The 22156-nt window shown below is 43.2% G+C and overlaps 1 protein-coding gene across 1 annotated transcript in view; it reads right to left on the bottom strand.

The window, feature by feature from the left end:
- Positions 1–18284, bottom strand: part of KATNAL1 (katanin catalytic subunit A1 like 1) — a 31139-nt gene extending 12855 nt beyond the window's left edge. Inside the window, exons 1-3 of the mRNA XM_075719974.1 lie at positions 18123–18284; positions 7933–8093; positions 5812–5980 (exon numbers count right to left, since the gene is read on the bottom strand). Of these exons, the coding sequence (XP_075576089.1) occupies positions 5812–5980; positions 7933–8093; positions 18123–18284 (492 nt within the window). The remainder of the gene's footprint in view (positions 1–5811; positions 5981–7932; positions 8094–18122) is intronic.
- Positions 18285–22156: the final 3872 nt, after the last annotated feature.

Genomic DNA, 22156 nt, shown 5'->3' with positions numbered 1-22156 from the left:
CCTCGCATTGGAAAAAGAAAAAGGTAGCGATTACACCCCTCCCAGCTGCCCTTTGCCCACGAGGCCTGTGCGGGAGCAGTTTATCTTCCCGCTATTTTTATTTCTTGCTTCCAAGCGATCTCTGTGTTGTTTAGTACTCCCAGATCAGTTTTTCTGCAATGGAAATGAAGCCGAGAGTTGTGTTTAGACAAAAAGCTGGCGTTGAAAATGTGATGGTCTGGCGTAAAAAGGAAACGGAGAAAAAAAGCCCCGTAGAGTTTGGAAGATTTCAGGGGAGAGAAAATGGAATCCAAGTGTAACCATAAAAAAAGAAAGGAGGGAAAAAAAATGACAATGAAAATGAAAGGTATTTGATGTCTTTGTTACACACGTCTCTCCTACCCCTCTGCAATGGACTGCTTTTCCTAGCGAAAGAATTTTTCTGCACATCTCCAATTTTTCTGCACATCTCCAAGCAAATCGGATGTTTTGTTTTGTTTTTTTTTTTCCTGGGTGAAACAGAGTTAAGACAAGCTTTAAAAAGCAGGAGCAGGCAGGGCGGCTCGCTGCAGCGCACGGTGGAGGAGGCTGAAGCGGCAGCTCGAGCCCCCGTCGGCGAGCCTGGCTGTGCCAGAAAGGCGGTGAAGCCGCAAATCAGGCAACCCAGGCGATGCCGGGCCCGGGTGCCACGCAGCTCAAAGAAACAGAAAAAAAAACCCCAGAAATAAAAAGGGGAAAGAAGGGCCCCGTGGCGAGGCGGGTGCCGGCAGCCCCGGCGGCAGCAGCCGCCTCCTCGATGGCTGTGTCCGGGGCTGGACCCCGAAACCCCAGCTACCTGGGCCTGCCATACTGACTTTTCCTGGAACAGTTGTTTTCCCTGCTCCCTGCGGCACGGCTCGCCAACAGAGGGAGAAGGGTGGCCACCGGGGAGATGTACTTCCAGCATCGCCCCGGCTATCATTTTAGTGACACTGAATGTTTTGATTTTTTTTTTTTTCCTTGTTCCAGAATTAAACCAAGATTTAAAGTATTTACAGTTTTCACATGTAATAAGATTATTAATGTTGGTCCCAAACTGGGTCCAGCATGCAATCCTCAGTCAGCAGGTAACTGAGCAGACAACTAGAAAAAATAATTTTTTAAAAAAAAAGCCACTGGATCCAGGCAGCAGGAGTAAGCGTAATTTTTCCAGTCGTATCCTGGTCTCATCTTGTGGAATTACTTTCCCAAAACAGCTTTAAATAAAGCTGCTGCAATGGCTTCTAAGAACGTATGCCAACAGAGGTATACAGGCCTGCAAGAGACTGCTCCCACCAAGTCCCCTTGGCAATCCTATCACGTAACCTTCTCCTCAGCCAACCAAGTTCTGACTTAAAAATTAAGTTGCGAAATTTTCTGGGCTTTCCGTAAGGAAGAGCTGTCAGACCTGCACTAGCCCACTGGAACAAAAACCTTATTTCCAAAATGAATGTGTTTCTACACTTGTGCTAAGTTCGTGCATTAGTTTCAGGAGTTGTCTCGTCGATGTGTCCACTACCCTGACGTACTTGCAGCGTGCGCAAGTTTTTTTTCTGCCTTCATTTACCAAACCAAGTAAGTCTCCTCTTGGAACACAAGCTGAACACAACTACCTGTTCACTTTGGCAACGTTTTGTTTTTTTCCTCCCTTCTTCTAACATTAACACATCTTTCTTGAGCATGGTTGTAGAAATGCATGCAAAACTCTCCAGCTGCTGTCTCACCAGGGCCTCCTGTAATGGCACGTGCCATTACAGGTATCTCTTCTTTCTGCTGGTAACACCTCAACAAACTGGGCCTAGGATTTCACGTACGTTTGTGTCCATGGATGCATCATACTTCCACCTTACACTCAACCTCAAACAGATCAATCACGTAGGATAACCCTGGTGGCCGCGATGACCAGAGCTGGGTCCTGAAGACATCTTGCTTTCCTGCAGGCTCTTCCCACTACACACAAACTCCAAACAACTACTGCTGGATGCACCCTCCACCCCTTGCTGCCGAAGCCAAAGGTGGCACCTGGCTGCACCTCACGCCGGCAGCCAGCCCTTCCCATCACCGCCAGGAAAAGGTGATGTGCCAAATGAAAGTTCAGCCTGATCCAATTTCTGCTGATACATCCAAATCTTTCTTCTCTTCCACTGCTGAGCTCCCAGCTTCTAGCAGAAATCCATAAATGGACTGACTGGTAATTTTTCTTTCAGTACCACTTGTTTACATTCCCCTTGCTGCCTAATTCGTCCCCACCCTACAATTCTTCTACACCACACACTCGCTAGATTAACTAATTGCTTCCCATGTAATTCCCAGGTAGATGAATTTCTTTCTCTAAGAGTTTAACTAGAACTCTAAAGAAAGTGCTGGGAAAGGCAACACCTTTGCTTAAGAAATCATATTTCACTTTATTTCAGTTTCCAGTTAGTCCCAAGTCTTTCACTTTTCATCCATTCTAAATTTGTTGTAAAACTTTACATGCTGTTTCAGTAAAATTAACAAGTCCAATTGCCTGGATCAGTTTTCCTTTCCCATTCTAAATACAGACATGTCAACACAACTCACCATTCACATGGGACAACAGCAGACCCAGTAAATTTTACTGGAAATCTCTGCTGCCAACCCTGCAATTTCACCTACCAATTCTTTCAGCGATCTTGGATGGGGATTATGCAGCCTTCCAGTCCCAATGCATGGAGGTCTATGCCTCCACTTAAATCCAACTACCTCATCTCACATCCATATTCCTGTAATCTACCTTGCCTTTGCTTCTGATGATGCACATTAGAATAATCAAGAAAAAAAAAAAAATTTTTTAAGTCATATCTTCATGGATTTTAATACTCCCTTCACTGATATGGCAGCACAGCCCTTGGCTATTTCATATCCTTTGCAATATCTACCGTCCTCATCCACTGACAATCTAAAATAATCTAACAAGTACTCCTAAAAAAGTGTTCTAGTGCTTAGATATGGTATTATGCAATTTCTCAAAGACATACAGGTAGCATTCATGCTGCCTCTTTAAGCTGAACTACTGAGCAGAAGCTAAAATTCTTGGCAATGATGCAGCAGAAGGTACCTTGAGAGCAAGCCTAATAATTTCCAGTGGAACTAAGAAGGAAGAAGCACTTGAAAGCAGTATTTTAGAAAAAGAAACACATAAATATAAGGGTTGAGTGGATAAACACCATCCAGTGGTTTGCAGTTCAAAATTATTTTATATAGCACTACAAATGGTCATTTTACAGGCATAGTCAGGTTAAAATACCTTATCCCAAGACGGCTACAGTCAGAATGAAAAGATTGTATGGCCTGGGGAGGAGACATGGTGAAAGAAGGCATCACGTGTAAAGTGAGACAAAACATTTCTAAGACGTACATACTATAGCTATATTTATCTTGAAAATTATCACAAATAATTATGCAAATTGCACTGTGACATTATACCCAGGACAGTGTACAACCTATTACACTGCAACCAACATCTTAGGAAATGGATATGGCATCCAAGTTCATTACATGTTCTAAGTAGTCCTAGCCAAGCACCCAAACCCAAGAACTACAGAGCTGAAACATTTATTATGAGAAAAGAGGTATCTGGTTACCTATTTTGAAGCTTCAGTTTTGCCCTATTATTTTTAACTGAACATGAAGAGTTACCAAACCTGTTAGATTGAACATCCTAGGCTACAGAGGTAAGCTCCTTGTAGCTTTAGTTCAGAAACTGAAGAAAATGAACACTTGCAAACTAAGAAAGGGTAAAATTGAAAGGCAAGTTAAACCTATTTTCATGCCTGTGTGTAAAATATGGAAAGTTGCATTAACTTCTTTCACTTCCCATACTTGGCTACTTCCTCATTCATTCAAAATTTTCTTCAAAAGAAAACCACGGATTCCATAAAAAAAATCATCATACAACACGTGAGATTTTGTAACCTGGTGTGCTTTTGCATACATGCCCCAGACAAGGAAAGTAAAATAACCACCAAGTAACTAGACAAAGGCAAAAAGAAGTGCACATGTGTTAGTATTTTTTGAAGAGTAGACATATTTTCCTTCTGCCACCTAGCGACCAATGTATTCAGATAAGAGTAGCATTTAAAATGTACCATATTAAGTGGAACACCTTCATGACTCTTCTTCCACCTCACAGCAGTAGTGTTGATAATTGCTTTATTCCCAGAGACAAGTATTGTACAAGTCATGTTGTTGTGGGCTCCTTATAGTAAAGCCCTATAATGCTCATCAGCGGAAAGCTTCGAGAGCAGAGTTCACCCTCATTAGAGCTACGACTTTGAAGGCTGCCTTACACAAGCACATCTGGTGAACCTGTCACACGCCACGCCGCCAATTCCCTGTATAGCTGGCAGAACTGTAAATAATTTCACAGATCTTCACAAGCTTTTTATAGCTTGCAGGATGCACACTTGTTATTTTAAATCTTACTGATCCAGGGCAGGGAGATTTCTAAAATGATTAAACTTGATCTGTGCAGTCACACAGTGGCACTGCTCAGAATGTGCCTGGCCCTGTCTACTGATGGTAATAAGGCCTGGGATTACTTAATACTTTTCCTGTGTACCAGAAAAGCAATTCATGATGGAAAAAGCGTATCTTTGAGTTCTGTCTGCGCTGTGCAGAAGCAACCTGTAATAGAAAGGCCATGAAGGGACTAACCAAATTCATTTGGAAGAAAACTGGCCTAAATATTTTCTTACTCGTCGATTATCAAGATCTGTACAATACTGTGTGCCCTCATAGGAAGGGGCTTCTTGGATCTCTGGCTGTCAGGAAAGTAAAGCTGCTTCAGTATGCTCTTGACTTGTATCATTTATACCAGAGACTCCTGGGGTTCCTGGCACTGACTCCACAGTTAAATCTAAGAATGCAAGTGTCTCAGAAACAGCAATTTGCGCACAGACGTTTTTGTCAGCCACAAAACAGTCCTGCCTTTGACATCAGTACTTGATAGTGAATCACTGTTTCTCCTTTTGTTCCACTCCAGTGCCGCTTCTTTTTCATGGGTCTTCAGAGGAAAGAATCTCCAACTTATTCTAATTTATTTCATTGTTTTTATTTTTAAAACAAAGCCTTTCCAAGAAGCATCTTCCTAAACACTATAATAAATACAAACCCCTTTTCATAAACTAAAGAAAATGAAAGTTGCTAAGAGCTTGCTTTTACTACGTCTCCCTCACACCATTTTCAAATATATAACTTCAAATAATTTGGCACAGATTTACCTAGCATCAATGCATTTACAGACCTTTCCAGGACTTCTAGGCACACCTGAATTTTACTATGGTATGGCAGAGGCAAGGGTACTGTGGAACTCCATTCATAATGCATGAAGTCTAGAGAAGGGCACTGGTCTCACTTTTGCACTTTTTACATGGAAATCTTTACAAAAGACCTGAATTGGATTCCTTTTTTTTAAAAAAAAAAAAGGGTGGGGGAGAAGGAGGAGAAGGGACTTTACGTCTGATTGACACGGACAGATTAGAGTCAAGCCCATGGTCTGACGTGGTAAGAAACACCCAGCACCAGGTCAGCATGCTTCCTCCCTATCAAAAAATCTCAAATCAAGACAGAGCAAACATGACAGAACTTTCCTTAATTTGGTGTCATTAATACTAAATATCCCTATGATACATGCTTTGTCCATGAGGCAAGAGGAAAGCACCGAGTTTTCTTGCATGGGATTATTGTGGCTTTTTATTATTATCTGTATTAAATAACTGCAACTAAGAATGCTTCTCTTTCCCACCTGCTGCATCATAACTCATCCCCCCCACATTCTTTCCCACTTCTTACCTTGTCATCTCTTCCTCTAGCTCTAGATTCCCTTTCGCGGCTGCATGCAGACTTCTCACCCTTGGATACCGCGTGTGCTCTGCCCGCAGGCCCACGGGGCTGCAGTCCTGGTGATTCTTTCCTCAAAGGTTTTACTTCTCGGTTGGGACGTTTTATCTGAGGTGGAGCCCTAACAACAAGTAACCACAACAAAAACATGCTAAAAACAGCAAAAAAAGAGCCACATTAAGAAGGAAGGATTCTAGTATTTCATTAATTCCCTTAGTGCATTATTACGAAAGCTGGCAAGCCCCTAAGTCTTACGTCCCTATATCTGCAAATCCAGCAACATATTTCTGGTTCAGTCTGACACTCAGAGTAAGAAAAAAATACAGAGGGGGAAAAAAAGTTTCAACAGTGGAAAAAAAGAAAGCTAACAATACTATTAGATCAATACTCCTAACCAATCTCACAACAAACCAACACGCATGTAAAAGAAGAGGAAACAATTTAGTAAAACTCTTCAATTTGTATTTTCCTCTGACTCCAAACCGCAAAATTGTATTAGGCTACATTCGTGTGCACAAGTTCTACACAACCAGATGACATTCCTGGTTTAAAAACAAAACAAAACAAAAAAGCTGGCTAATAGCTTTGACAGGCCCCAAAACAAGGGAGAGAGAATTTTAAAACAACCCTCCTACCTCTGACTTCATTCCCCTGTGTGAAAATGTCAAAATGTAAAAATTGCCGGGAAAGCAAAAGCAAATAGAGCCAAATTGCAACCACCTATACTTGTGTGCATCACCCAACATGTCAGAGAACTCCGTAGTGGCACAAGGAGAAAGAATTTGATTTTAAGATGAGGTGTTGCGGTCATTTTGCTCTATGGCTTGGACTTGAAACATAGAATGAAAAGAAACGATCAGGAATGTCACCCAACTCTAATTAGTGTCCCCTATTAAATTTTCTACTGATTCTTGGTTTAAGTAACTCTGCTAACTCCAAAACCAGTTTTCTGGAACACGGCTTAAAAAGAGTACATACTTAAATGCACTGCTTGATACAACTGCTACGTTTTGGTTTGTATACATTTTCATCAAACTTAACAGCATAGAAGAGTGGCTGATTTTCCTTACTTATTTGCACAAGTTTAAATTTCAGCTTAAAAAGGTGGATGAACTATTGGGCCTTTACCTCTAAGAAAGATACAAGAATAAATACATCTTGAACTTCAACATTACCACAAAAAGTCTGACAGTCATTTCTACCACTCACAAAAGTAATTGGTGTTCATATTATTTTACACTTACGTTCTTAAGGTTTTTTTGAAAAGCAAAGACCCATTTGTTTGATAATCATAAAGCACATAAATCTACAAATAAACTTGGCATTTCTTTCTGTTAACCAAGATCTCTCATTTTACTTTGTTCCTTTGCTTATGTGATTATATGGTAATTCTTTGCTATTATAAAGTTAGAAAAATGTTGGCATGATAAATGTTATTCTTGTTTTTAAACCGGATTTGTTGTTTCCAACAACCTTTGTCAAGCTCTATTAGGGTGAAAACAGGGATTTTGGAAAATGCACAAGCATCTATTTTGAGAAAACTACTAGCTAGCTAAAGTTACCTTAAAGGTGGTTACACAAGAGAAACACCATGTATAAGAGAAAATGTTTAGCAATAAAACTAACCAATGGATTAAACCCAGGTCATACTATCTGTAGCTAGGGAGCAATTTCTAACCACCATGTCCTTCAAGATCCTTCAGTTCCAGCTCCTTACTGACTCCTCAGCCATCAATGAATTCAACTGCTTAAATAAACTGAAATGGTAATGTTTTCTCCCTGCACATGAGAAAGGCAACTGTCACCAAAAGCCCACTTACCTCTCCAGCAGACTCTAGTTCCAGGCACTTAGCTAGTCACTCCTACCAGAAGAAAGGAGTGACTTTCTTTAGAACTCCAGCAATAAATCTGACTGTAGTTTAATTACTTTTTTCCCCAATTAATTATTCTTTATTACAAATGACTAAGGGGTAAATGAAATGTGATTTTCACATTACAAATGCATTCAAAAAAGAACATAAAATTATGGCAACCCAACTTTACTCCACCCACTCTGCTTGAGCCTCTCATTACCTGTGTTCAGCTGGAACAGGAGGGGGCCAAACAGCGGGATCTCTAAAAGGCTCATCTTGACAGGATACAGGGATATCTGCAGGTCTGTCCATTTTAAAACTCTCTAAAGTGTTCACAATGCTCTTAACTTGTTCATATTCTTCAACTAATTCTTGTCGGACCTTGAGAAATACATAATTTAAAAATTGTTAAAATTCAAACTGGTTTTTTTAAACAATAGAAAGTACCTCAAGACATACGCTACACCCAAAAGCAGGGACTCCCAAGCTTTTCCATTCACAAACAGCAGACCTATCAGGCTGACAACAGATCTTTAACAAGAGCATAAACAATCGAATCTCTGTTGAGTTCATCTTCCTGCTTGTCAATGTCATGACCAGACATGATTGCTAATGCAGGGATCACTGTTCCATAACATGTGCTGATGCTTAGATTTATGTGTGGATGTTGACATGTATGCACACATTTTTATACTAGTAAGGGTGCTGTTGGCAGATCTTTAACATATTTGCTACTATTCTGGCATAAAAGAACTTCTCTGATTACAGTCTCCAAGGTCCTAGTTATAAAACTGGCTAAACCATTAAAACACAATATTACAAAATTAACTTTGTGAGGGGCACAACATCACCATACAGTCAAAGCACAAGCCAATTCTTCGGTGGATTGCAAAGATCAGGAAAGAAAATGGGAACTTGAACACCCTATTGTATAAGTTCAAATGATAAGTAAAGCAAGTAAAATCAAAATGAGAGGAAACTATGTCTCAGAAAGAAATCAGGTTGCAGAATTATGCAGCTTAATTTTAGACTTGAAGTTTCTATTGCCACTAGTCAGAGAATAAGAACTACTGCAATAATTTCAAGATTATTTACTTGATATTTGTTCATTTCAATTTTCTTCCATGAAACCTAGGAAAAACAAAATCTGTGTAGAAATTTACTAAGTTTTAAGTGATATGGCTTGTTACAAGCTCAAGTTTTGTATGCTAAGGTCACCGGTTCTTAGTACATACCAGCAGCCAAAAACTGCATTGTACATTCTTGCCCAGAAGTGTAAGCTTTCAGTACGTTTGCTTAAGATAGAATCATAGAATCATAGAATCGTCTAGGTTGGAAAAGACCTTTAAGATCATCCAGTCCAACCATTAACCTACACTACCAAGCCCACCTAAACCAATCAAGGGTAGACTAGACTAAACCATGTCCCCAAGTGCCACATCTACCCGTTTTTTGAACACTTCCAGGGATGGGGACTCCACCACCTCTCTGGGCAGCCTGTTCCAATGCTTGACCACCCTTTCCGTAAAGAAATTTTTCCTAATTTCCAGTCTAAACCTCCCCTGGCGCAGCTTGAGCCCATTTCCTCTCGTCCTATTGCTAGCTACTTGGGAGAAGAGACCAACACCCACCTCACTACAACCTCCTTTCAGGTAGTTGTAGAGAGCGATAAGGTCTCCCTGAGCCTCCTCTTCTCCAGGCTAAACAACCCCAGTTCCCTCAGCCGCTCCTCATAAGACTTGTTCTCCAGACCCTTCACCAGCTTTGTTGCCCGTCTCTGAACACGCTCCAGCACCTCAATGTCTTTCTTGTATTGAGGGGCCCAAAACTGGACACAGTATTCCAGGTGCGGCCTCACCAGCGCCGAGTACAGGGGGACAATCACCTCCCTGCTCCTGCTGGCCACAGCATTCCTGATACAAGCCAGGATGCTGTTGGCCTTCTTGGCCACCTGGGCACACTGCTGGCAAGATGTGCTAGCACTCACCTGAGTGCACTTGTACTGCATCTTACCAGTCTTCCACCTGTCACTCAGTGATGCTTTCCATCCTGTGGGATCAACCTCCATGCTTACATTGGTTTTTACCTGCTCGAGGGTGATAACACCCAGATGTCACCTCTTCACTGTTGTTACAGGCTCGCAGCTGGAGCTACAGAGATATCCTGAACCTTTCCATCCACCGGAAAGGCACACAGGCTCTAAAAGCTCTCGTGAAGAAAGGCTACAGTGAGGATATTCGCAGGCTGCCACCAGGCACACTACTGAGCGCCGCTACAACTAGCATACACTGCAAGGGTGAATCCAAAGCCAGGATCTGAAGTCAGCTTACAAGAAAGCCAAGGAAAGACACCAGGCACCCAGCTGTGCTCACGTCATGCATCCATGTGAAAAAGAGCTGGGAAAAATATTGCCTGGGAATATTGCAACAAGGCTTCACTTTGTGGCAAACAGAGCAAGGCAACTGAGGACAGCATCAACAGATGTCGGCAATGTTGCCTGAAATCCAGACTCTCTTTGCTGTGCAGATTCTGAGTAATCAAGAGGATCAGGAGAGTGGAGGTCTGCAAATCCAGCCTGTCTGCTGAGGTTGTAACTATAACCGCAGCAAATCAGGGAACTGGTACTAAACAGCATCACGTCTTATGACTGTTCTTCCTAATGGTGTTTACTGGCAAAAAGATATGGCCACTAGCCTGAGATCTTCCTGTCTCCCCCTGTGCTTGGAAAGGAACCACGCTGGGCACATGCAGGGTGCTGTGTCTTGTCAGCACACTTTTAGAAGCATGCCTCTGCCAGCCTGGTTTTCACCTGCTCATCCCATTTCTCTCTCACACTCTCACTCGCCCTCTCAGAATGGTGTCTTTCCTCACCCGTGCCACTCTACATACTCAAAACAGCAGCAGCAGCCCCCTGCTTGTGGTGGGGCAGCTTCAAGACAGAAAGCACCATCTGACATAACTGTTTGGTGGGTAAGGTGTATAAAAGAATGACTGATTAAATCGACAGCACTCAGTAATAAACACACATCACCTTTTTCTGGAAGCTACAGTTCTAAAATACTACCGGGTACATCCCACAGCAATGTATCGTTCTGCTCTGTAATATTTTCCAGGAATTCTCCCATTACACAGACAAATCGGGAGATTTCAGCAGCACAAAAAAATTTTTCTCTGCTTTAAAAACCTGTTTAAGAAGAATATATGTGACTGCCATCAGCAAGATACCAGTAGGGACAGAGGCAAAGTGAAAGGTAAATCCCCAAGGCCCTGCACAGTTCTTGCAACACTGCATTTAATTCACCAGGAGCTCTATGTGCATCTATACAAAAGGAGCCTTAGGTATGGGAAGAGCTTGATCCTTTCACAGGGCAAAGCAGCCTTCTTGCTCATTCCAGATGGGGTAGCTGTATCTCTCCAAAGACACAGGACATCCAGCTCAGGCAGGATTGCTCTAGTAAAGACAGTCAATGTCTGACATGCCCCCCCCTGCCCTGCTTTGCTCTCTTTGCTTCCTCATCACACAATCAGCAGGCATATCCCCCAGTGCAAGAACTTCCAGCTGAGTTACAAATGTGATTGATTACTAACTTGGTTCCTTCAAACTAACACGCATCCCTCCTGTCCAAAAGTAAATCCAGCCAAACAGCTGCTGTGAGGTACAAAGGAATGATACAGCATAAATCCTCCAGGGCACCGCTCCACGAGAGGCAGACGCTTCCTACTCCAGTGCTCCAGGAATACGGACAGGAATCCTCCCATCACCCTTCCAACACATGTGGAAAAGTTGGTGGAAAACAGCTTGCCAGCACTGAGGGCTGGAGTACTGTCATGCAGCTCTCTTGGACCAGCAAGGAGGATGGTATCTGAAAATTGAGGTAAAGTGAGCCTTTGATGCCTTGGAAGCTGAAAACAGACTAACGACTGCTGGCCACCTCTTATTCAGACATGAGCAGACCCAACTCTGAAATACACACCCTTACCGCTTACTCAGTAACTGGCAAACCAGCAACCAAAAAACCCTCAATGTACTGAAACAACAGGACCACAAAGGAAAGCCAGCTGATAAATTCCTAGAGGCCTTAAAGAAACCAAGTCAGATGAAACAGGTGCAGAAAGAGTTTCTTGCAGCTGAGAAACAAATAACCCAGACACAAGCCAAGAAGGGCTGTGCCGTAATTACGGAGGTGACTGAGCACCACCTTTGAGCGATCAGTGCTACTCTGATGCAACCTTGGAAGGCTGCAAACAGGAAAATCACCGATCTGGACTCACCCGGGCTCTTTGCGCCCCGTCACACCATTCCCTGGGGTGCCAGAGCCCTCAGAGGGCTCCAGCTCAGGTTCTAGAGAGCCTGAAGAAAGCTTTTAGGTTATTCGTGTTTAAGCAGTTTCAGGAGATAGCATGGGCCGAGTTAACAGCTCACCACTGCCAAATAGGAATATCTTGCTTCTCCTCATTCTTACTCCCTAACCACACTCTGCCTCTGCTCTTCTAGATTCAATTCTGGCATCTCAATACAGTAACCCAGCTTGGTAAAATGGCAGCAAATTAGCCTAGGAGGGTAAAAAGAAAAATAAAGGATAGTTTTGCTGGGTTAGCAAGCTGCACTGGCTCACTACCCTGTGATCAGGTGGATCCCAGGACAAAGAGCGGCAGGATGCAGAGGAGGGAGAGAAGCTGGTGCTGCTGGAGGGAAGCCTCTCCAGGTGCGGGAGAGCTTGGCCTCTCTGGGCACGGCAGCATGCTAACTGGGTTCAGCTACTGTGTGAAACTGCCTGCTCCCTAGAGCCACGCTCCGGTACACCAGCCGCCCCTACCAGCCACGCCACCTCCTCCATCGAATCATAGAATCGTTTAGGTTGGAAAAGACCTTTAAGATCATCCAGTCCAACCATTAACCTACACTACCAAGCCCACCACTAAACCAATTCTAGGGAAGCAGCATCGTGGGCATCGGGTAATGTCAGAAAGCCAGACAAAAAGCCGCTCAGCCCAAGGCGGGGGGGCCTACAGCTTTGTTTTGACATTCCAGCCCTAAGGATTTACAGTAACCAAGCAGAAAACACATCCTAACATATGGGTATAAAGGACTGTCGTGGTTTAGCCCCAGCCAGCAACTAAGCACCACGCAGCCGCTCGCTCACTCCCCCTACCCCGATGGGATGGGGGAGAGAATTGGAGGAGTAAGAGTGAGAAACCCACTCCTGGGTTGAGATAAGAACAGTTTAATAATTGAAATAAAATAAAGTAAAATAATAATAATAACAATATAATAATAATAGTAATAATAATATACAAAGCAAGTGATGCACAATGCAATTGCTCACCACCTGACGACCGACACCCACACAGTTCCCGAGCAGCGATCACTGCTCCCCAGCCAACCCCCCCCCCCAGTTTATATACTGAGCATGACGTCATATGGTATGGAATAGCCCTTTGGGCAGTTTGGATCAACTATTCTGGCTGTGCCCCCTCTCAGCTTCTTGTGCACCTGGCAGAGCATGGGAAGCTGAAAAGTCCTTGACTAGCATGAGCAGTACTTAGCAACAACTAAAAACATCAGTGTGTTATCAACATTCTTCACCTACTAAATCCAAAACACAGCACTATGCCTGCTACTAGGAAGAAAATTAACTCTATCCCAGCCGAAACCAGGACAAAAACAGTGACCAAGAGTTGAGTTCATGCTTTCTCAGTGGTAGTTCCTCTGTATTTCACAATCTGGCAACTGTTGTACCTTTGGCATCACCAGCTTTTATTTGCTGTGCTAGAGCTTGTACTTGTCCACAACTTCCCGTAGCAACAAACATGGGTATTTGTACCTTGGTAAATACAAATAATGTGTGGGGTTTGGGTTTGGTTTTTTTTTTTACTTATATAATGCTGGAAGAAAACCAATCAAGTTTCTGTAAAAGTGTTTTCCAAACCTGAAATTACTGCCTGCATGTAGTGTTAGTTACTCAACAAGCTCCATTTTAAAAAAGTGAAAATAACAATTCCCTAAACCACACCCAGAACAGATGCCCCGTAACCCAGTCTGATCCCATGAAGTATAGCTCCTGTAATCACAGTTCTTCACGAATTACCTGCAGAATATTCCTTAATTACTCAAGAAGTAACCTGCAAAGTGTTAATAAAACAGGCATGAAGCAAAAACGTAAGCACAGACTGACTGAAATGTGTTTAAAATTAAAAAAGTAAAAATCATCCTTTATTGTTTAAGCAAGCATACAGTGCACCTAAATCACCTGCTCCAGTGACCACGGTCAGTAAGGGTGCCTTGCTGGCCGCTCCAAGCGCTCCGAGAATCGTTGATTTCCTGCCTCAGCTCCGGCTGAGGCTCCTGCGCTCTCAGATATTGTGCAACACAGAGCACACGGTTAAAACATGCAGCAGGTTTTGCTTGACAGCCGCTGGCCTTGTCGTAAGCCAGTACTATCACCCCGGGGCACGCTCCGCTGTCATTCTGCAGCTGCTGAACTGTCACTGAAGCAGCAGCTCTTTCCTACAAGCCAGCTGTCTAGTAAAAAGACTGCAACAGCCAAGAAACTCTCTCAGAATAAACAGGGGGGAATGTCAACACAAGTAGAGTTCACAGTAGCGGTCATGAGAGTAAACCTACCTTTCATTGTAGTTAAGTAGAAAAAGAGATGAGTTGCTTCTGATTTTGAATCTTTCCAGTCCTAGCCTGCATCTACATGGATGAATATGCCTACAAGTCAGCCAAACCTCAAAGCACAACAAAGAAGTAACTTTTTCAAAGGAGCTCGGAGGCCTAGGAGTGAGGATAAGAATAGAGCTACACTCAGCCACCCAAGAGCAAGCTGGGAACTCCCTGGATGCAAAACAAATAAGGGTCTCAAGAGCAGGTCACCCTTTATATCTCCAAGCCAAGCTAGTTATCAGACAATCAATGACAATGGATTTTCCAAAGGGTCAGAGGAATTCTTAGTTGCCACACCACTGCTTTGGTGGACCCTCCAGGATGCATCTTTTGCCTTTTTGAAGTTCTGCAGGTTGTGCCAGACTAATAACACAATCCCTCTTGCCCAGTCAGCGCTGATTTTGAGGTCCCAGAAGCAGTATTGCATCAAGTGGAACTGAGCCAGTCAGTTGTTCCCAGGGGAGCAGATGATATATGTTCACATTCCTCCTCGTCCTAACTTTCAGCACCAAGCACAAGGAACCCTTGAAATCAGGGTGTCCAGCTGCAAAACTGAAGCTGTCTGACTGTGCGACATGAAATACAAGCCACCAAACACTTGCACAGAATATCACTCTGTCCAGACCAACCTGTAGAAATTTGAAAACAGTGACACCTAAGCAAAGAGAGGTAGATCAACAGTGTGTGGGAGTCTGACCCAAAATCCCAACTACTTCTGGTTCACCTCTGTTCTACATTGCTCAATAAACTGCTGGAAAAATCCTGTGTAGTACACGAGGCAACAAAATGGATCCACCTAGCATGAGGTACCTATTCAGGATGGAGCACCCACTGTACAGAAGTGACCAGGTAGGGAGAAAAATGGTTCATGTAACAGGTATGAGTTGGTCAGCTGCAGAGCCATGGCTGTAACTATTCTCTGAGATGTTACTCATATGAACGTTCTTATTTTATGAGGGAACATGTATGCAAACACCTGAAACTGAGTTCACTGCCTCAGAAGTACCAGTAGGATAAATACCCTGTGCGTTGAGCACAAACGTACAGAGAGGAAGGGCGTGCTTCATACTGCCAGATCCCCTCAGCATCGGTGTCCCAGGAATCCTTCAGGAGGTTCAAGATTGCGAATGTGCATGCAGACAGTATGTCTCACCGAAGAACTCGTTTAAGTAACAATCCTTTGAGTACTTACCTACATGGACGTTCACACTGTGGACCACTCCCAACAGTAAAAGCTCTACCTATCCAGTGTCTGCTAGAGATTGATAAACTCCACCTCCAAAAGTTACCAGTGGTATTATCCTCCTCAGATTCCTCAGAGGATGGAGAAACTGAAGAACCTAAAGAACAGGCTAGTTCCATATGCCAGAGGAGACAGAATTTCAGGTAAAAATCAGCTGCATTCATCCCCTTAACCATGACCTAAGGATTGCTTTGCTTCTTGTGCCACTTGCAAGAAGCATACAGGTATGGGAATCTTTTGCTTCTGCACATTACTGGTACCAAGTGGGTTAGACCTGAATTTTGCTAAACTTACGTAATGTGTGTGGCATAACTCTTCCATGAGAATGATCTAAAAAAAAAAAAAAAACTAAATATTATTTTAATATTGTGAATGTGTGTTTCTTGTAATCCAACTTTTGGTTTAATTTTTTTCAGAACAGCCTGTCTGTCAGACAGCTACTGAATGTGACTGACAGTTTGGATGTAGCTGCTGTTGGAGCTAGGAAGCAGTGCTAACATCCAGATCATCAGACTCCCTCTTAGTCTGTCTCAAGGAGTGAGAAAGCACAACAATTATTTATCAAGGGTGGGTAAGAAAGCAGGTCTACCTGTAGGTCTCACCAAACCATTCAAGTGCAGGTATGGAAAAGCTAGTGGTTCCAGGGCTGCATCGTTTGCTCTCAGGGCTATATTGTTTTGTTCCCAGTGCTACGGATAGTCCCATAAATGAATGAATGAATGAGAAGGCAAACAGCCTGGGGATGAAACACTTTTTTTTTTTAGTCACGCTTGTTACTTTTTGGTGTTTGTCCCTGAGCCCAGACTGGCACCAGTAATGGCAAAGCGATATTCTGACAAAGCTCATCTGCCACCGCTGCGTTGGGAAGTTTCAGAATTAACATGAGCACACAGCGTGACAGACGCTACCCCACCTGCTGCTGATCTTTCTGGGGACAGTTCTCTAAAGCATTTATGGGACACTGTCAGGGGCCATTCTGTTTTTACCTAAAAGGGATAATTTCTGAGGAGGTACCAACTTCAGATCTTTTGCTGCCTTCCCCAGGGAATAATCTTGGAAACTGTGTTAATGGCCCTTTTTTACTTGAGGCTTGTCTCCAATGTACGGCATGCGTTCCACGGTGCACAGGCTTCTCTGAAGTTCAAACAACACACAACATCATGAGGCTTGAAGTAACCTTCCCAAGATAAGAGCTGTTAAAAGTTTAATGGAAGAATCAACGTCATCAGAGGAAACACTAAATACTGGAAGTGAAGGCAATGCAGTGATGCAGCTGCAGAACAAGGAAAGCCTCATGCTCTACCTTCACATCAGCTACAAGTTCAGCATGAACTAAGGACACGCATGGGGCACGAACACCTTGTATTAGCATGCCCTGGCGTGGGGAAGAGCTTGAATACAAACACTTGAATGTCACCATCTCCTATACAACATTCAGCTTATTGCATCACCAGGAAAGCTAGGCACTACCACTGCTGCTTGTACACACACATGCTGTGTAGACAAGCTCTTAATAAGCAGACAGACTTCTACAGTTCTACGATAAACACCTATGAATAGTACCGTCATTACCAAATGATTGCTAACAGTGTTGTAGCTATCAGTACACAGAATACTCTATGTTAGCGTCAGATGTTTCAAGCACAAAACCATAACCAAAGCACCTGCTGCAATAAAAAGGAAAGATTTGCTTCTGTTTTTAAGTGACATCATTTAAACATACGATATTTAGAAAAAACTTTTCTTGGAATTGTCTCTTCAGCTACTTACTGCAAAATTATACCTTTTATAGGAGCTATGTTCTTCTTTCAAAATATAATATTTATGCAACATGATTTCTTTATTCTGGAATACACCTTTATATGTTTATCCTCCAATTTTTTTTTTTTTGATGGAACACATTTTGCACAATGAAAAATGGGACCACAAAATGTAAGGAAAACTTAAATACTGAAAGTGATAAATGAGGGTTCTTACATTTCACCTGCAGATTATTTCCTTGGCTTCAACAGTACTCTGCTTAGCAGGGCAATGTACATGTGCAAGACTCAGGCTATGAGTATTACTTGGACTTTTAGAAACCTGATCCAAATTTGCACACTGTAGCATTATAGTTAACCGCTACTCAGACAACCATTCTAGTAATGCTAACCCATCCACTCACATCTTAGTTTACTGGGCATTAGATGGTCAAAAGATAAAACAGCAAAAGGAAGTCCTCAGCAAACTGTTTTTCCAAAGTATGCACACACAAACAGACTAGTGATTAGCCAGGCATCCTAAGTGCAAACCACAAAAAAATTGATTCAATTAGAACAAAAGAATTCCTTTTCAACATGCCACAAAAATTACTCTCCCATAGATATCAACAAAATAGCACAAAAGAAAAGTTGTAAACTTAACTGAAATATATGTCCTCTACATCTTCAAAAGTTTGGGAAACACAGTGTGTTTTTCAATTATCAAGTAATAGAATAAAGGCAACCTTATTTCATCCTACCTGTTGCCATTTGCCCTTAATTGCTGGATCTCTGATCGACTGGCAATGTCTCTGGATTTGCTGGATGACACCCTGGTAATATACCATAGAAGAGTCATAATTCCCAAGGAGTGCATATTCTCTTCCTTTTTTGGCATTATCGCAAATCTCTGCTAAATTCATCTTCACTCAGAAATCTAAAAGAGAACATAATAATCAGAAAAATGAATTTTACATGCTGTAGAATAATTCAGACTGTGACACTTTAGTTTTGTTTTTGCTCTCATAGCTGACTTGTGTCTTTCCGCCCCCTGTTCTCGTCCAGTCCCCCTCTTTTTCAACCATTTAGCTGTGGAGTATCTCTTTTACTACCCTAAGGTCTGAGATCATGAATCATAACTCTTTTATAGTCATAAAAAACACAACTTCTTTGCTGCCTTTGGCCCCAGTCCTGTTGAATTAATGCAAGAAAATTAAATGCCCTGCCCACACTGAACCTAACAAGCCAAACTAATTTGTAGATCACCACAATATATTAGCAGCCATCAACCCGTGAATCACAAATCACACAAGGCATTAAATTGCTTTTTATACTGTTGTATTACATACGTGCCTAAATGTGCCAACCAGCATCAGGGAAGTCTGCACTTAGCACTTTCAAGAGCCCTCACCCTAATGAGATTACGATACAGTTGAATGACAGCTCTACTACAGACAAAGTCGAGAGCCTCATTCTGTTCAAATATTCTCTCAAAGGACTCCAACATCCACATGCTAACTTGGATTTTTTTCATTAAATTTAACATGTCACTTTGGGATTTATGGCAGAGTTAGCAATCCAAATTTAAGATTTCTTAAAACAGTGATTCCCAAAATACAACCTTCCCCTAGTCCCCAAAACAATTTAAGATTTACAGATTTTACTGACTTTTTTATACAAGTAGTAAATCGCAGCATGACTTTAAGGCAAACCCACAGTCCAACTTTTCCCAGTAGCCATTCAAGAAAGCAATATTAAACCACACATTCAAAAGTAAGCTATGTTGTACAGCTAGGTTTGTATTTAAGTTTCAAGATCGAACCTTAGGGTGTCTACCCCTTTATCTGAATCCTACATGACCCGAAGTCTAGGTCCATCTCACCACACAAAAAGAGCATTGGTTCCTTTCCCTTGCCCTCTAACTCAGGATGGGTGGGGTCCCTGATATAAACCTCTGGAAATCAAAAATGAAAAATTACGATTCATAGCTACGCAATGCAGAGAGTTGCACTGACCAAGGGGCAGGAGGCCGTCTCGGGAGGGTCCTCCACTAGCTGCATCGAGGGTTTGGCGAGACCGAGGTGGTGGAGAAGAAACAGGGAAAGAGGGATACAGCCAGACGGGGGGAGAGCAGGGCGCGGGACCCGGCGCAGCACGCAGTTCGGGCGGCGCAGCTGAAGACAGCCCGTGATACGGGGTGCGGGCGGTAGGAGCAGGTGGTAGCAGAGAGAAGCCAGAACAGGGAGAAACAACCTTTTACATCCTAGTGGGTTATAAAAATGTTAGTAGTTTTTATAGAACAGACCAGACAAGATCAAGACGCCATTAAGGAGGATGGATGTTATGCCTTCGTATTCCCTCGTGCTTAGCACAATTCAAGCCTCTGACAATAAGTTAAACGTATATCCATACGACCTTCATCCTGCCCCCCGCACGCTGCCTATAGCAACCACACGCTCTGCCTCTCAGCGGCGCCAAACTGATGGTCCTCACTGCCGCCTGCAGCTGCACGCCAGGTCTGCTCCACCACCTCTTCACACCTGCTCCCTGCAACTCAGCCCTGGAAACCTGTTACCCTCACTTAAACCCAGAGGCCGCACAGCTTCCACGCGGCTGGAGACTCTGATGGCAAGAACACGCCGCTACCCCACGGCTGGCACTGCACCGAGCGCAGCAAGACGCATTGGGGCTTACTCGTCCTCGTGCTGTGCTGCACATTTCAGCTTGCAGATCGTTCCCGTGGGCTGTTTTAACTTCTGGGCAGGAGCAGAACTAAGGTGGAAAGGGCGACGACCCTAACTTTGTTTTCTCTCGGTGCTGAGGAAGGGCAGGATACATCGTTGTAGAGCTCTAGCTCTGTGGCAATTAAGACCATTTAATATTAAAATACAGAAGATGATAACTGACAGGAAAAAGTGATGTCACTTGCATTGCACTGGAAAGAGATTAAAAAAATAGGAACTGGATACAGGTTACAACCCATTCAGATCTGATGAGTCAGCTTATAAATGAACAGAACACTACCTGGGGCAGAATCCATTGCCCCGTCTTCAAACACATCCAGGTTAGGATCTGCTACACAACCAGCTTGTCCCCGCAAGGAGAACAGTCCTCAAATCTCTGGAGCTTTTCCCCACATGCAGCAAAAAAAGAGAGAGTAAATAAAACATTTCTAAGGAACCGCTGCATTAAATTCCTAGAAATCCATTAAACAGAACACATACGTACTTTAGCAATCTCTTGTATCTGTTTATTACAGCTGGTTCCCACCCTGCAGGCATGTGTTTAACTCCCTTTTGCCTTAAGAGGGCTGACACACATCCATCTCCCCTTAATCCCTGAAGAGCGTCCTGCTCACCGGAGGAGACAACCTCCTTGTCTCCGGTGGAAGCTGGGGCACCCCATGGGCAGGAGGCACGGCACTGCAGCCCCACAAACACGCGCTCGCTTCTGACGAGTGGTTAGCCCAGGGAGCTGGGAAGCAGGGAATGGAAAAATTTACATGGTCTTAAAACTGCAGGGGGGAACCAAATGAAGAGTCTCCCATTTCCTCCAGCGACCAAGAGTTTGGGGGCTGCTGGCCTCATGCTGGTGACGCTGAAGCTTAAGCAAGAGCTTGATGCCCGGTGCGTCACGCTGGAGAGCTTCTAAACATCGACGGGCACCGAAACTTGGAGCATAGAGGGAGGTTGGTGGATGTACCCATGTGTACCCACTGAGCGGTCGATGCCTCCAGAGCTAGGCTGACAAAAGCTTCTGGATCTTTCTCCTGGATCTGGGCACTTCAATTTTTACTTATCACCTACCCTAGACACCCAAGCGGGTAATATAGCTTCAGAAGGTGAATATAACATCACCCATATACCTGTGACATATTTGAAACAGCAGCTGTAGACCTCAGTCCTAAATCAGTGCTCCCCCGACCCCCAGGCAGTTCTTTGAGGTCCTAGCCTAGTTCTGGCTATTGTAAACTAATGGCTAAAAATGGTTTAAACAAACTACAAGCCTTTTATGTACACCAGCGATGGTAACGTTAGTTCAGAATAGCCAAAGCAAGTCAAAACAAATAGGTCCAAAATTAAGGCAAAATTATTTTTAGGAAGGAATTCCTTCCTGGATTGTTTTCTGGACAACCCCACTCTTCAGTACCGGGGGCGGGGAGGAAGAGATAGCTAGAACTAGGTAGGGGCTTTTTCATACTATGTACTTATATTATCTGTTCCACATTATATTACAGACTTCATACAACATTGCAAACGACCAAGGAACCAGAAATACAGAAGTCATAAATAGTGCTTTTGTTGTTCATTTTTTGTTGCTTGGGGTTTTGTTCAAATATTTGTTCTTCCTACCATATCACAGCCACATCTTTTAAGTAAATACACAGCCAGGGGCAACTGTTGTCAGGTACATTTAGAACAACCAACACATTACTTGTGACACCAGCTTTTCATTCTATCATTGCGTGGTTCTTTTCTGCACTAGACCATAACAGCTCCACGGCATGTCAAGATATCCTTGGAGATTCCTTAGTCCACGGATCATTGACAAGAAGAGACATTACAGACATTCATGTCGGCATAGCTGCCACACATGGGGTCTTAAGCCCACTTGTTAAAATCCCTGCAGCAGCTAGGCTAAAAGGTCACAGCAGATATTAATCTCTATTCTTTGGAGCATAAGCTGAGCTGATCCCTATCTGGGGTCACAAAAGAATTTTTCTCCCAGAACTAAAGCAACGCACAATTGAGCAAGATCCAAAAGACAGTCTCTATTTTAACATTAAAGCATTACA

Source organism: Pelecanus crispus, chromosome 1, assembly GCF_030463565.1.
Source record: "Pelecanus crispus isolate bPelCri1 chromosome 1, bPelCri1.pri, whole genome shotgun sequence".
Lineage (NCBI taxonomy): Eukaryota > Metazoa > Chordata > Aves > Pelecaniformes > Pelecanidae > Pelecanus > Pelecanus crispus.
This window is presented reverse-complemented; position numbering and strand designations above follow the sequence as displayed.